General features: G+C 35.5%; 1 protein-coding gene across 1 annotated transcript in view; it reads left to right on the top strand.

Annotated features, from left to right (window-relative positions):
• Positions 1-6158: 6158 nt before the first annotated feature.
• The window catches only part of COLCA2 (colorectal cancer associated 2), a 72962-nt gene continuing 64012 nt past the window's right edge, over positions 6159-15108 (top strand). Inside the window, exon 1 of the mRNA XM_044081030.1 lies at positions 6159-6494. Coding sequence (XP_043936965.1) covers positions 6488-6494 — 7 coding nt within the window. The 5' untranslated portion in view covers positions 6159-6487. The remainder of the gene's footprint in view (positions 6495-15108) is intronic.

The raw sequence follows: 15108 nt of genomic DNA, 5'->3' as shown, positions 1-15108 counted from the left end.
ACACACACACACACACACACATAGACACACACACACACACACACACACATACACACACATATACACACACACACACACACACACATACACATATACACACACACACACACACACACATACATATATACACACACACACACACACACACACACACACACACAACCTATATTTCTACAATGGATCAGACACAGTGGGTAAAAGTAGCAGTCTCCTATTGTCCTTGCTTTACTCTTCTGCAAAACCAAAAACAGAGAACTTACAGAACACATATGAAACAAGAAATCAGTTGGTGCATTGGCATTTCTGACTCCAGCAAACTGTGATTACAGTACTTTGCTACTCTCTGTTTATGGCAATATTAAAGGTATGCATTCAATAAATACTAGCACTGTACTGATTAATGTAATAGATTACCCCCTCTATATTGTAATGTGCTCATTTAACTGGGCCTCCACTGAAAATGAGTTCAGCTCAGGTGGAATAACCCAGTTAACAGATTACCACATACAGAAAAAATTTTTCTGAATGCATAAAATTTTAATCAAAAAACTCCCAACTGCCACAGCTTCCAGTAACAAAATCTTTAATATGATAAAATATTGATAAAAGCTGAGCGCTTTCGCAGTACAGCTGACTGCTTCATCAAACTGCAGTGCCCCCCCTTTAGTATGTGCCTACTCCACGGTCCTACTCAGCAGCTCTTAGTTTTTCTTGGCTAAATTTTCAGCATGCCTGAAACTCTACAACCAAAAGACTGCAAGAGGATCCTTCAAGTTGGCACATCACTTGAAAAAAATAAATAAATAACTTGACTATAATTTAAAATGCTTCTTAACTACTTTATTTCAACTGCGCAGTTTTGATGTAGTGAACTTTTAGTATTTTGCAGTGATCAAACAAGTACCATAAATCACTACAGTCAGGTTACAGATGTACAAAAAGAACCTGTGTAAGTTAATTACCTACAGCTCACACACACACACACACACACACACACACACACACACACACACACACACACACACACACACACACACAAAATGGTTAATGCAATTTTGTAGAGGATCAAAAGGATATACAATCATAAAACTAGTTTACAGGTCCTACTACATAAACTACAAAACTATCACAAGAAGGTGACATACAAACGTTCAAGGCCTGCAGAGACTAATCAATTACACCTATTTTTAAGGAAGTTATTTTAGACATCAACAGCTGCCTAGGGGATATTGTTGTACTTGGGCCATCATTCTGAACATTACTTTTTCAAATCAAGGAGTCTTCCACTCCTCATCCCCTCCACAGCACGCTTCAACAGTTTCTGCTTCTTGTTTATACTTGCACCCAACCTCTGCAGCCAGTATTCCAGTCTCCTGTCACCAGATAATGCAAGAAGAAGCAAGTATGTATGCCATCAGTAACATACAAGTACTCTCAAACATACACTATTCCAATCTGTAGCTCGTAAGGCACAATTGGTTCAAGTAAACGTTGCAAGGCAGCTGCATTTTTTCTTTTTTTCATTCTACGTTACCGTGCAGCACAGTAGGGATTTTTATATTCAGGAATTGCACTCATTCATAAAATGTATAGGAAATATCTAAAACAAACTGCTTAGAAATCAGAGTTTTAGCATTTATTTAAAAATTCCTTTTCAGTGAATTTATATTTTGCTGTACTGAAAAGATGTGCATAATTATGCTCATTAAGAATTTTATGGGCAGAAGTAGCTTTCACAAACAAAAGTGACTGCCACAGGAAAAGCAAAAAGTTGCTAGGTATTAGTTCACTCCAGTCCAGTTAATCCTCTCTACAACAACTTCACCAGTTACCCATAAGACTACAAACCTCTTCCCTCCCCAAAAGTCTCTAACTATGTCCATCAGCAGGAGGGACTCCTCCCTGGAATAGAATTTGCCTTCCAGGCTTTATTGTACTTTGGTTCAGAGGACGAATGACAGCTGAGGGGAACACAGCTGTACACTTAACTGTTAACAGTCAAGTCACTGAACATGAAATAACTTTTCCCCCTCTCTAACAAAGAAAAAATGTGAAATTACAAAATGTAAAGTACTTCTACTTTTGATCCCCTGTGCCTCAAATAATCTCAGGTTATTCCCTTCAAATAGTTACTCATGAGTACCCTGTCATCATCATAATATTATTGGGGGGGGGGGGGGTTTGAAGGACAAGGTTAGAAATGATCACCACCATGACGACAGCCAACGGATTTTTCTTCAATGCCCTAAGCTCACTAATGGCTAGCATGCTAGGATGCACTGCATCACAGTCTAGGACAAAAAGCAAACGTTTGCATGAGCATTCCCCACTGAGCCACCTGCAAGCATAAATGATTTCTGCTTCTGCCACCAAAAAAAGGGACAGACATCAAAAACTACCCTACTTGCAAAAGGAATACAAACACTGAAAAATAAAGCCTCACTGCTATAGCTATTTACTTACGAAATGCTAATTGAACATGCACGGTGAGTAACAGTAAAGACACGCTGCACTGTCAAGAAGCATGTAAAATGGTGATATGGTGCACGTGCTGATGACCTCTAACACTATTTCCCACACACCTTTGCTTGTCAATTGGTCTGCAGCCGTTGTCTTGTCAAACTGGGTACATCATTTCTACACTTCAAGTTCTACAGAGTCCCAACCATGTTTTCATTTCAGAAGCTCCATATTCATTAACTGTTAAGACACCAGGCGAAAAACAAAAGATTTTTTTTGTTATCACTATTAATAATTTACACTTGAGGCCTAGTCTTTTGAAGTGTTCATGCATTTCTGAAATCTCATGATCCACCCCTAGCACCGGCAGAGAGGGTCTCTGTAGGTTTTGAGAAGCTGATAATTGAATGGAATATATACATGACATGGAGCACAAATTTATACAGCATACAAACATACTGAAGAAATAACAGCCTGAATCACTGTATTTTACTGTTTGCTGCATCAATTTGCACTTGCAAACATTTTATACAAATGTTTTGAAATTGTAAAATTAAAAAAAATAGCAAGAGATGCCATGGCTTATTCCAAAACAGCAATCACACACCACAGCCTTTGCACAGCAACAGACAAATGAAACAGTCAAGTAATGTGAATGTGTATTTTCTCACACACTTTTCTTTTATGCAAGTTCCTCAGCAAAATTGTGCACATCCTACTAGATGCAGGTATGGCTTTTTTTGGCTCTAACATACTCCATTTCTTAAACATTACACACATTACTTAAATCCTCTATAATCTTTTCAATAACTACATAATGAAACATTTAAATATTAAAGCAACCCACTACATTTTCTACAGGTCAAATGAAATAATTAACTGTGGAGGTAGAAACTCTGCACATGACCTCATAATCATTGTGACAGTATGGCCTTCATTGTGCTACCAAAGCACAGCAGTGAATCATCTGTAACATACACCTATATTCAGACAATGTGACTACTTACTACAAAGGTAATACATGTTATATGGTGACTTTTGGAGGGTTTTTTTTCTTTCCAGACCTTAACAGAAAAAGGTAAATGCCAAGTCTGATTTCCAAATAAATACATCATACTACAATTTGAAAAAGGAAAATAACATCTCAACAAATCTCACTGTTGCAGAAACTGCCCAAGATTAGCAAGCATACAAAATTACATTTTGTCATGAAAAAGCAGAATGGGTTTGATATACTTAGGAAGCCAGATGAAAAGAAAAAGGAGGCTGGAAGAATGAAATAAATGACCGCAATTGGACAAACAAAATTATAAAAAAACTTCTCCACATAAATAAATTTTAAATCTACTCTACCTGTTCTATATTCTATATTTAAAAAGTGTTCATATATTTAAAAAATGTTCAGTGTATCAGTAAGTAAGCATCTGCTGAGATGGTAGAATGAAAGAAAACCATAAGGTTAGTCTGTTGTACACCTGTCTGAATAAGGTGGAACAGAATACTGTAAACTAGCAGTTAATGCATGTGAGTAACGCTGTCAGCTCTTAAACTGCTCCACATAGTTCAGGGTTTCAGTCATTTGGCTTACATATATCTACTGTGTGAAGCTGAGGAAGCCACATAACCAGACAGTGCAGTGGGGTAATTAGGCTAAATTCCCCAAAGATCCTTAAATCTCATGCCTTGTCAATATCAATTGATCTAAATAGCAGTGCTGTTCTGAAATAAAAGAAACACACACATTATGAACAAAATGGTTACAAAATGTTTAATAAAAGTTTTTAAACAGAATACAAAAGTACATTTTTCATCAATGAAAATGGGACAAGAAATAAAGAAACACAATGTAAAAAAGGACGTGTGAAGTTAAACCATAGTGGAGATTACAATTTAGTATAATGTCTGTGGGTAGAGCTGCTTAAATCAATACACTGCTGAAAATAATGTATATTACAATATAAAGCAGTACATTCATAAACTGATTGTGCTCAGAGGGTTAGAGAACACAAAATGCTGTCAACCATTCAAAAACAGCTGCCACATCATCATACACAACACCCTGGGTGTAACTGAAGATAAGATGGCAGCAAAGTGCAAAAAAGTCCACAGATATTACTTTTGAACTCCAGTGCCAGAACAGGAGGAGGCATTACAAAATCACTCTACATCAGCCAATCAAGATGTTTGTCCTACACGTTGTTAGTAATCAAGGCCCCAATAAGCAAATCCTCAAACTTCCTAAAACCAACAAATACAACTTCACAAAAATTGATTTGTTGTGCAAGAAGTGAATTAGGAATAGGGAAAAAAAACACTATCAGGATTTGTATTTTTTCTCTCTCCAGTAAAAGCAAGATTAATCTTTAAATATTAATACTGAAACTGACACTTCTTTACTTGAAACTATGGCCTTAGTAACTGTGGGAACTCTAAGAGGCATCTACAGAAATTCTGGGAAATTATTATGTTCATAGAAAATATGGACAATCTCTGCTGCTCAAAAGATCTAGTACTGTCAAAATGTTCCTTTGCAAAATAATTGATTATACAAACATTCACTCTGGTTCTTCTAGTAAGAAAAAGCAACCTCAACAACCATGGCTATTCACAGCAGCATGTTTAGCCAAAGCCCACAGAAAGCAGTTGCATACATACGTCAGCTTCTGAACAACAGGCACTGGGATGTATTATTACAACCCTTGAAAATGGCTATGCACTCCCAATACCAAATATGCTTCAGGACAGTCCTTTACCTGCCTCTAACCTTTGTTGCAAACAGCAAGTCTACAACTGCAGATAAAAGTGATTGCAGTCTGCTTAGAATGACACGAGATATATTTTGGGGTAAGACTCATCAGCTCAAAAGTACAGCTGAGCATTTCTGATTTTTGTTACTTCCTTGTGTGTAATGTGGACACGATTATGGTTCATTAACAGGAATATTCTATTCTGCATTTTAATACTTGTGCATACATCACAAAACACACTACACTCTACTGCTCTCTATCACACACTTTGTAAAGTTGTTACATATGGAATACTAAGCAGCACTGTATTACATGCTGCATATATTTTTAATAAACACCCACTTCTGTTTTGTGTCACTGAATACTTGTTTAGTGTGCACTACAGCTGCTTAACATAAAAAAAAACAGGAATACAACAGCATAAACAAATCAAGTTAAAGTGACACTAGAATAAGACTTACTTTCCTGTACAGCTTCTGAAAAAAAGTCCTGTTAAACATAAATTAACAAATTCAATGACTTTTCAGGAATGTATAAAATGTTGTCCAAAATTATTATACACGAAAGTAAAATCACAAAAGAATAGCTTCTGCATTACACCGGCCTACTGCATCCAACCTGGATGCACACAGAAAGTGATGCAGCATCATGCCACGCCCACAAACTGCCATGTTTAGCAAAAAATTCAATAAAAGTATCTTTAAAATGTTAAATTTTGCTCCTTCTTCACTGTTTCCATTGCAGAAGACCCCATAGATGTATCTTACAATCTCTGTTCACATTTCAATAATGTATCTGTCTGAAAGATGAAAATAGTGCACATCTTGGGAAGCATCTTGCTAGTTATAATAAAGCTTGATAAAATGATCAAAATGTCAAGAGTACAGAACCAAGGCGGTCCATATTGATCAAATCCCAATCCGTAAGACCCTTTTGGAGGTACTGATATATAGAGTTTTTTAAAAAGATCTCCCTTTTTGTTAAGCCTTTGAATATTCAAATTGAAAGTATCGCGCAATCATTGATTGTCAAATCATTGGTTTCTAGAGGTTTTAAATAGTTGGCATAGGGGGAGATGAAGCCAAACTTAAATCTGTGGGTATGTTACATTAATATTAGGTGTTCTGAACCTGATCTGGGACTTTTAAGTTAGGATTTTGTCTAAAGTGTAAAAATTTTACACTACTTCCCAATTGCTTTCAAACTGGGAGCCAAGGTATTGGATTCTTCAGCAGCATCAGTTCCTAAAGAAGCTGTTCATTTTTCCCATCCCTTTTAAAATGTCTGGTAAGTTCAAATTGCTTCTTAATGTTGTTGGAATGCCTGTAATTTTATTGTATATTTTCCAGAAAATTCATGTTTTATTATCACTTACTTTAAATACAAGACAGATGATGTGTTAGTTTAAAATACAACACAAACTGCAGTGAATCAAGTATATTATTTCTTGGCTCTACTGACTTGTATTACATACTGCAAGCTTTTGTTTCTAAATAACTAAATTGGAAAATTATAAACTTGTGTATTATGCTGTCTACTCATAGTTTAACTAAAAAAAAGTTTGCTTGGTACAGCTTAGATGTTATTTTAACTACACTTTCTCCAACAAACAATTTCACAGTGAATTTTCCAACATTATCTGTTTAATGTGTAAATGCATAATTTGTCCCCACAGGTACAGTACATTACATATGGGTACCAAGACTTACAAAACATATACATATGCATAAACAGAAAATTAGCATACTGGGTTTAAACAGTCTCTTTATTTTAATATTCTGCGTGGCATTTTCCTTAAAAACAGTGGAATGATTCAATTAATTAAAAAGAGACCCCCATGACCGTTAAAACTGGGCGTTTCTTATGTTCTGCTTTGCAACTGTCAGGTTTGCCCTTTAAATATTGAAATCAAAAGCATCTTAATATATAAATATTTAACAGTTTTTGATCGTGCGGCTGGCTGCAAGCAATTTTCAATGTTTGCGTGCACAGCAGCAAGATAATACCGAGAAAGCTTGCAACGTTGTATTCAGAATGTTAGGCTGTACATATTTTCTAAACATGTCATTCTAACGTTAAACATTAATATAAATAAATTTCGGTAAGTTTATCTACACGTGCAAAACACTGCAAGTTAGATCGATGCAACTAAACTTTACGGTTTAAGATTTTTTTTTCTGTGCTTTAAACAGTAATATGGATAAAATAACTTGAGAAGACGTCATGATATATACCGTAAAAGGTAATTGATACGAATTAAATGTAGGATAATCTTCTGTTTTTCAGTAAAAAAAAAAATACACACTAAAAAGTCTGATGAGAAAAAGGGTTCGTTAAACATTTTAGAAACATATTCAAGGGTTACAACACATTTCTGCCGAAGACACACGCAGGCACAACTTCTGTGCCTCCATGCAACACAATGATAGTCAGAGGATCGAATCCTAATGTAGCTTATACGGCGGCATTCCCCCCACACCCCACCCACTCGTAGCATTTGCCAGTATTACGAAACACGAGTTCCTGCGAGTTCAGTGACAGAAACCATTACCCTATCTACTATCTTCTCCGATACAGGCGGACAGTTGCTAAATCTTCTAGCTCGAAACAGCCGCTGCTGCCATTGAAATACAATCGTCTGTTTCTTTAATCGCCTTTGTACTATACTATTTAAAACACTGCAATCAGCATGCTTTTTTTTTACTTACATAAACATATTCAAAAGCAGAGGGTAGAAAACTCTTATTTGCAGATTAAACTAAAGTATGTCTGAAACAAAACACCAAATCACTAAACGCAAACCTTAATACCTAAAAAAAGTTAATTATTTAAAACTGGTGCCGTAATACCAGGACAGTTTACGGCTTTTGAATTGCGTTTGCTGCGACAATGTCGTGTTTAGTTATTTGTGTTTTTCCTCCAAACTTTTTGTTTTCGTAATACTAAATGTTGGCACTTATATCTGTACTAGGTACAACATACTAATCTAAATTGTATTTGTCTTGATATTTTACACAGACTGTCAAATAACGCGTTTATATTACTGGAGAGGAGGGAATGTACCTTTTTCTGTTGCGCGGTGTATTTACCAGTCGTGTATGCGTAGTTACTGCGGAGAATTGCTAATCTGGGTGATTTTTACATTGGTTCGTATTGCCATCGTTTTTAGAAGACTGTCCGATCGCAACCAGTAGGGATTCGGTCTCGTTTAGGGGGTTATTTTATATTTTACTAGCTAAGGAGAGCTAAAATCTGACGGAGAAACAATATTAAAATATTATTCAGACACTTGTAATGAGACATCGCGTTGTAATTCTCAAGACTGCATCCTAAAATTAAACTGTCTGGTTTAACAGAGGGAGAGTCGATGTTTTGCATATGGGGTACCTGTTTATTTTTGTAAGACAAGTGCTCTCAGCTGTTTCGGTGCTCATCGGGCAGTTCAAACTTTGCGACTGGTTAGTGTGTCAGCAGTCCAAGTTAACGTGTCAGAAAGTGTCTCAGTGCGTTCACATAATCAAATGTTCGTATTGGGAAATGCGCAAACATTAAAATAAACTAGTAATCAGCTTCATAAATTAATATGAATTAAACGTAAATTGGATTTAGAAAATTTGCAATTCCTTAGTAGAGGATGATAAAGGAAGTCTGCTGTAAGTGCTCTCTGAACTAGATACTTTCGTTAGTCGTCCAATCCTGGAACTTTATGTACACGAAACTTACAAAATCAATGAAAGTGATCAGCTTCAGATAATTTTCTTTTGTTGACCGAATTAAGGCAGGTGTCTAGATCCATATGTACATTGGAGTTCACACTTGGAGAAAAATGTCCCTGCAGATGGCACTAGATCCTAGTGTAAATACCAGCATCTGCAGCAGTGGAAGCTCCAAAAATATCACATTTATGAAAATAAACAAAAAGTTTACTGCAAATTCAAGACCCTGTGTGGTACAAGTAGTGTATGGAGTTTGTACAATAACATTAATTTTTTTTCAAGAAAGCTGACAAGAGTACTTAAATAGGTAGAAGTAAGGGATCCCACTCCAAAGTGAAGAAAGTAAGAAATATTCAAACTGCATTTCAAATGAAAACCCTTGTAGGTAATGTGTCATCTGTTGTGTTTCTCATTTTCTCATCTCAGTATGCACACAGCACCACACAGGAGACCTTGAACCTGAGCATGTTAAAGCTCTGTGTATTCTCTGGTATGCCCTGAGAGAAGCACTCCCCAAATGTAATGTACTTCATGATTTCTTTATATATTCAACAATGAACACTAAAACAGCCGAACAAACTTTTGTGATTTTAGTGTGTAACTTTCATGTTAAGAATAAACTCTTGGGTGTTTAGGGTATTTCTGCATGGAGGCACTTTGAAATACACTGCTGTAGTCACTGCACCATGTTTATCTGACCCCAGTCTTCAGAGTGAGTGTTGTTTAGTCACGTATGTGGATAAGCAGAAAGTTACAGTGTATAAATTGTCCTCTTTACCAGCTAGCCTTTTGTTTTGCTGTTTAAGCATGCGAGTATTGACATTTCTCTGTTAACCGTAAATAGTAAATAGACAGAGTTCTAAGTTATAGGACTAGGAACGTCCTGACAAAGTAATGATATTGAGCAGCTGAGAACTGAATATTTTGAAGAGAGCAAAGAGAATCTCATCATTGGTTTCTTCCTATCATTTTAGAAGAGAAATCAAGTTTACAAATACTGCCTAAATGTCTCACTTGTGCAGAATTTCTTCATAGCCCTCCCTCGTACATGACTGTACCCATTACATGTAGGCATTTATTAATACCCATACTTAAATAGACGTAAACACATACATGCATACTCTATGCTATGCACACTATTAATCACAAATTTGTTTTTCAGTCACTGTACCACACCACCATCTTTGCTGTACCCTTTATTGGTACAAGCTCAATTACAAACTATAAATTATCTTTAGGTGCAGAAGAGATTGTATTTTGGCTTCAGGAGACTTCTCTCTTGAATGAAGCACTCTGTTTTCTTCGCTCTCTGCATTATGATGAATGTGTCACCAATAAGCCTACGTTTCACTACTAGTCATTTCCCACGTTTTCTTCTCGTCTTCTTCTACCACTGTGATTCTCTTTTTCTCATCTCCTTGCATCTTGAAGACCACCAGTCCATATTCATATGTTCTGCCAAGTAGTCAACAGTATTGAAAATCAACCATTTAAATGAATTCTAAAAATATAATGCAGTTTTATATCAGAAAATGTTTTCCACTGTTTAGTGTTCATTGCTGACTACATAAAGAAATTGTGAAGTGCCTTACATGTGTGGAGTGACAAACATCTACCCCCTGGCCGATGAAGTTTTGCTTCTCCTTTCAATTATTCAACTAGCTGTACATTCTGCCTGTTTGTTTGTTTGTTTATTTATTTATGTATGTATGTATGTATTTATTTCCATTTGTTTACTGGGAAAGTCTGAATGGGGGAAAAAAACTCCAAAAAATATTACATAAGACCATTGATTCCACAGTCAAAATTACAATAATTACAAAAGCTATTTAGACTTTAAATACAGCGTTTACAGATGACAGAATCAATACATGGAATTGCTCAGAGTCTTTGTAGCAAAATCAGAAAAGAAATTGTGTGGACCGAACTGACTGGACATCTGCACTCACCTGCAGATTGTATCAATTTCACATTTCCATTTTCATTCTATGTTCTCCACCTGTATTATGTTACTATATTGCATTCAAAAGCATCATCCACAGTCACCTGTATCCAGATACTCAGTTTAACACTTTTTACTATTTTAAAACTTTTAGCAATGGACACAGTTATACACTTCAAAGTATGGGAGGCCTTTTTAGTTGTTTTAACAGTGTTGATTCATGTAGACTGGACATTCATATTACCGAAACAGAGTTCTAAAAGAAACACATTTCAGGCTACAATATTGAAATGCAGACCCTTGTGTTCTAACTATTTTACTATGAAAGGTTAGAGTGCAGATCACTGCCTTTAAAAATGGACTGGCTGGGATAAGTCTTTCAGATTTGTGAAACAAGAATGTGATCTGTTCTTGTGTTATAACTACCTAGTTAAAATATAGCTTATTTTTATTGCTGTCATATGAAAATATGTTTAGGGGAGATTTATGGGCTATGTAGTCTTCACCTTTGTTTTATCTAGCACTCCACAACAAGGAATTTGAGAAAACTGTGCTTTTTTATTGAATTTCCAACATTATTATTTTCATTTTGGTAGCCAGATGGACTCTCTGAACATTCATTGCACCTTGATATGTGATATTATTTTTGTAAGCATGAGGGAAATCTTACCATGAGAGTGGTGGTGTTTTCTTCTTTTTTAAGGACTTGTATGGGATCGTTAACCTCCTTCTGAATGGACAGATGAGGACACTATTTTAATTGTTTTTAAAAACTGGCTTCTTTGGCATTCTGCATCCCTGAGTAATGTGTCAGCATAGGTGCAGTGTGTCCACAAATGCCTGTCGAGAGAATGGAAGCCATAACATTATGATTTGCTGCTGTCAGAGGCAAATGAACCAATTTGCTGAATTACTACAGTTCAGTGACAGATGTTACTGTACTGTAATTTAAAGAATAAGATATGGGTTTAATGAACTGATATAAGTATTGGGTTTAATGAACTGATATAAGTATTGAGATGAGTCTAGTTTATTTCTTATAGCTGGCCCATGACAGAGACTTTATAATATAAATTATGTGATTTATAAATATTGTTAATTAATATAATTTAATGGAAATGTATAGCAAGGAGTAACAGTTATTAGGTATTTATTATAAGGTATTAAAGGTAGAAATTATACAATATGGAAACCAACCAGCTCTGTCACATATTAACATCAAATAGCATTGAAGAATTTAATTTATGTTCAATTACTGTACATTGAGCTTCTACCATATATATTTTTTCATTTGTTTTAAAGACAGGCATTTTACATTAGTAACACCATTTACTGCTAGACATGGGTGTTATTTTGATGGCATTTCTGATTTATAGTGCCTCAGGATACTTCTTTGTGTCCCATATGAATGCATCTAGTGGACTGCTTTCAGTTAAAAAAGATGTAGTGTTGTGTCATGCATTTTGGTCTTCAAACAGTATACATGCACTTAGGATTGCATTTAGTACTCAGTAAATTAGAAGGAGCAGACCTAAGATAACAGATAACAGAGGTAGGAGTTGCCTCAGGGAGGCAAGAAAACTTCAATATATTCTTCTGAAATCCAAATGTGAAGGATGCATGAAACTGTGGTGATTTATATATAAGTTATTGATTGCAAGTGATTGCTTTGATTTTTAATGTTAGCAGCCCAAGACACAATGTTTTATATTTGTATATTGTACCTGTATGCTCAACAGGTACTAAAAAAAATAAGTTACACATGAGCATGGTGAAGCAAGATTATTCCAGTACTAATTGATGTATAATTTATTTTGTGAAATTGGTGTACAGGAATAGTAAAATTCTGTCATGATTAAAAGCAGAGATATACCTACCACTGGGACAAATGTTTACCAATACCAGTTTCACTTATTTAGCAATTCTCTTTTGTATGTTTGCTTATCAGACCCAAACACACTTACAGTCACACACTTAGATGCACACTTGTCTCATGGCTCACCCTCTCACCACCCATAGCCTTTGTTAGTTTATAACATCAGTAGTTGTGGAAAAGTGATTTATTTTTAATTGCTTTTTTCTGGTTTTGGAATATGTTTGTAAAAGTACATCTCTTCATGTTACTGAATGACACATGTTCACCCACATAATGTAAATTCAAAGAATGAACAAACAAGAAAATACAGCATGCAAATGTAATATAAAATGTACAAAGTGGTCAAAAAGTTAAAACAGACAGATCACAAGGTAAACCCAACAGTTATAGTTGTATGGAGATGGGCAAGTTTTGCATAATAGGAGTCTAACCAGGAAGCATATTGTCTGATTATAGATTGTATATTAGCATTGTTTTTAATGGAACTCCATGTTTCCCACTTTTTTGCTCCTAGATTTGAACTGTTCCTTAAATATTGTATTTACGTGTTGTTTTTGTGTATATGTATATTCTGATGGAACAAAATGTTGAGCCTAAAAACATCAATGAAACACTTCATTCAGAATATCTAATACCCAAAACACAGAACTTTCACAAGATCACAAAAGGAAAACAATTCCTGCTAGCAATATTTAATCCACAGCCTAACTACAAAATTCAGACCCAAGTTTGTTTTAATAGTGGTAGTGTAACAGAAACATTTTTTTTATGCTAGTGTAAGGTTAGAATGCATTACTACATCATTCCCCCTTACCAACGTTGTTGTACTTATCTTACCATTGCCCTGTAACACTAACTTTACCTTAAGAAAAAAACATTTAATTAATACCACCTCTAAAAACATGATCAGGCACACTCATCAGCACACTCGCCACTGAAGATCTATCACATTACTTAACTCTAACCTGCAAATATTCACACAAACACCAGAACTATCCCCTTACCTAACCCCTACTCCAAATTGAACCAACAATAATCACAAAAATTTCAAATCTATCCCTTAGCATGGGAAGCCCCGACATTGGTCAACTGGGGATTTAGTCAATGGCTTTTCTATTTGCTTAATTTGGTCAATTGGAAAACTGATAACTTTTGAGTGAGATCACTCTAGTTCCTGGACTGGGGATTATGCCAAGTACTGTGTGATCTTGGAGTTGTATTTTAAGAGCAGGGGTATGGGGGATCGGGTGTTCTCTCTGCAAAAAACACATTTTTTTGTTTAATTTGCATGCTCCGAGGTTATTTCTCAGAGGATGTGCACTATGTCAATTTTTTTTGTCATTAATTTTAATTTTGATGTACTGAAATTTCAATTAACTTCAATAAATGTGTGTGTGTGTGTTTGTGTGTGTTTGTGTGTGTTTGTGTGTGTGCGTGTGTGATTCATGATTTCAAAGGCTTACTTGTTTGAAAACTGTGAAAGGACTGGCAAACAATCAAATATGAAATTATTTCAAATTGCCTGTCTTTTCATGTGTGAGACTGCAGTACAGTGGAGATTGGGAATTTGCCCTTTCCCCACTGCAGTGCAATCTCAGAACTGGTATATATAAGTACCTGTGTAGCGGGGCATGCAGTCCCGTTCATGAGGCTTCATGGGGCTTGCCCCTGCAAAAACAATTTTTTGCTTTTTGATTTATTTATTTATTTATTTTTTGTGTTGAAGTACTTCAGATTCAACGTTTCAACCACCTGTAGCAAGCTCATATGTTATCCATATACATACATATAAAATAGTGTGTGTATACTTGCATACATATTGACTATGCTGTCAGCAAGTGACTTGAACTTTGTTGCATTGCTAACATTCAGTTTCACAATATTTCACAAGTTAATAAGCTAACTGGATCTACTTTGAAATGTCAAACCTCATATAATTGAAATGCATTTCTGCAAAACGAAAATAGTAAAACCTTAAATACTCGAATGAGGAATTTTTCCCAGGGTAAGTAAACACTTGCCCAAACATAAAAGAAACACTCACCAAAGTAAGTAAAACCCACCTAGGTGTGGGGCTGTGCCCCCCCCAACTATATATACCAACTTCAGGATCGCACTACAGTAGAGAAACGGGCATGTTAGGCAAGTGTTTACTTACCCTGGGAAAAATTCAGCATTCGAGTATTTAAGCTTTCACAATTTTCATCTCGAGAAAATGTATTTTGATTATATGAGATTTGACCTTTCAAAGTAGATCCTTTTATTATATGTTATTAAATGCTAGTGCGATGTATATTGAAATATGTAATTCCTAGTCAGTGAGTTGCTGTGTTGGCAAACTGAGCGTTATGTAAAAAAATAAATCCA

Source organism: Protopterus annectens, chromosome 8.part0, assembly GCF_019279795.1.
Source record: "Protopterus annectens isolate FY-2018-M chromosome 8.part0, PAN1.0, whole genome shotgun sequence".
Taxonomy (NCBI): Eukaryota; Metazoa; Chordata; order Ceratodontiformes; family Protopteridae; genus Protopterus; species Protopterus annectens.
The sequence above is the reverse complement of the archived record's forward strand: the minus strand, read 5'-3'. Positions and strand labels throughout refer to the sequence as shown.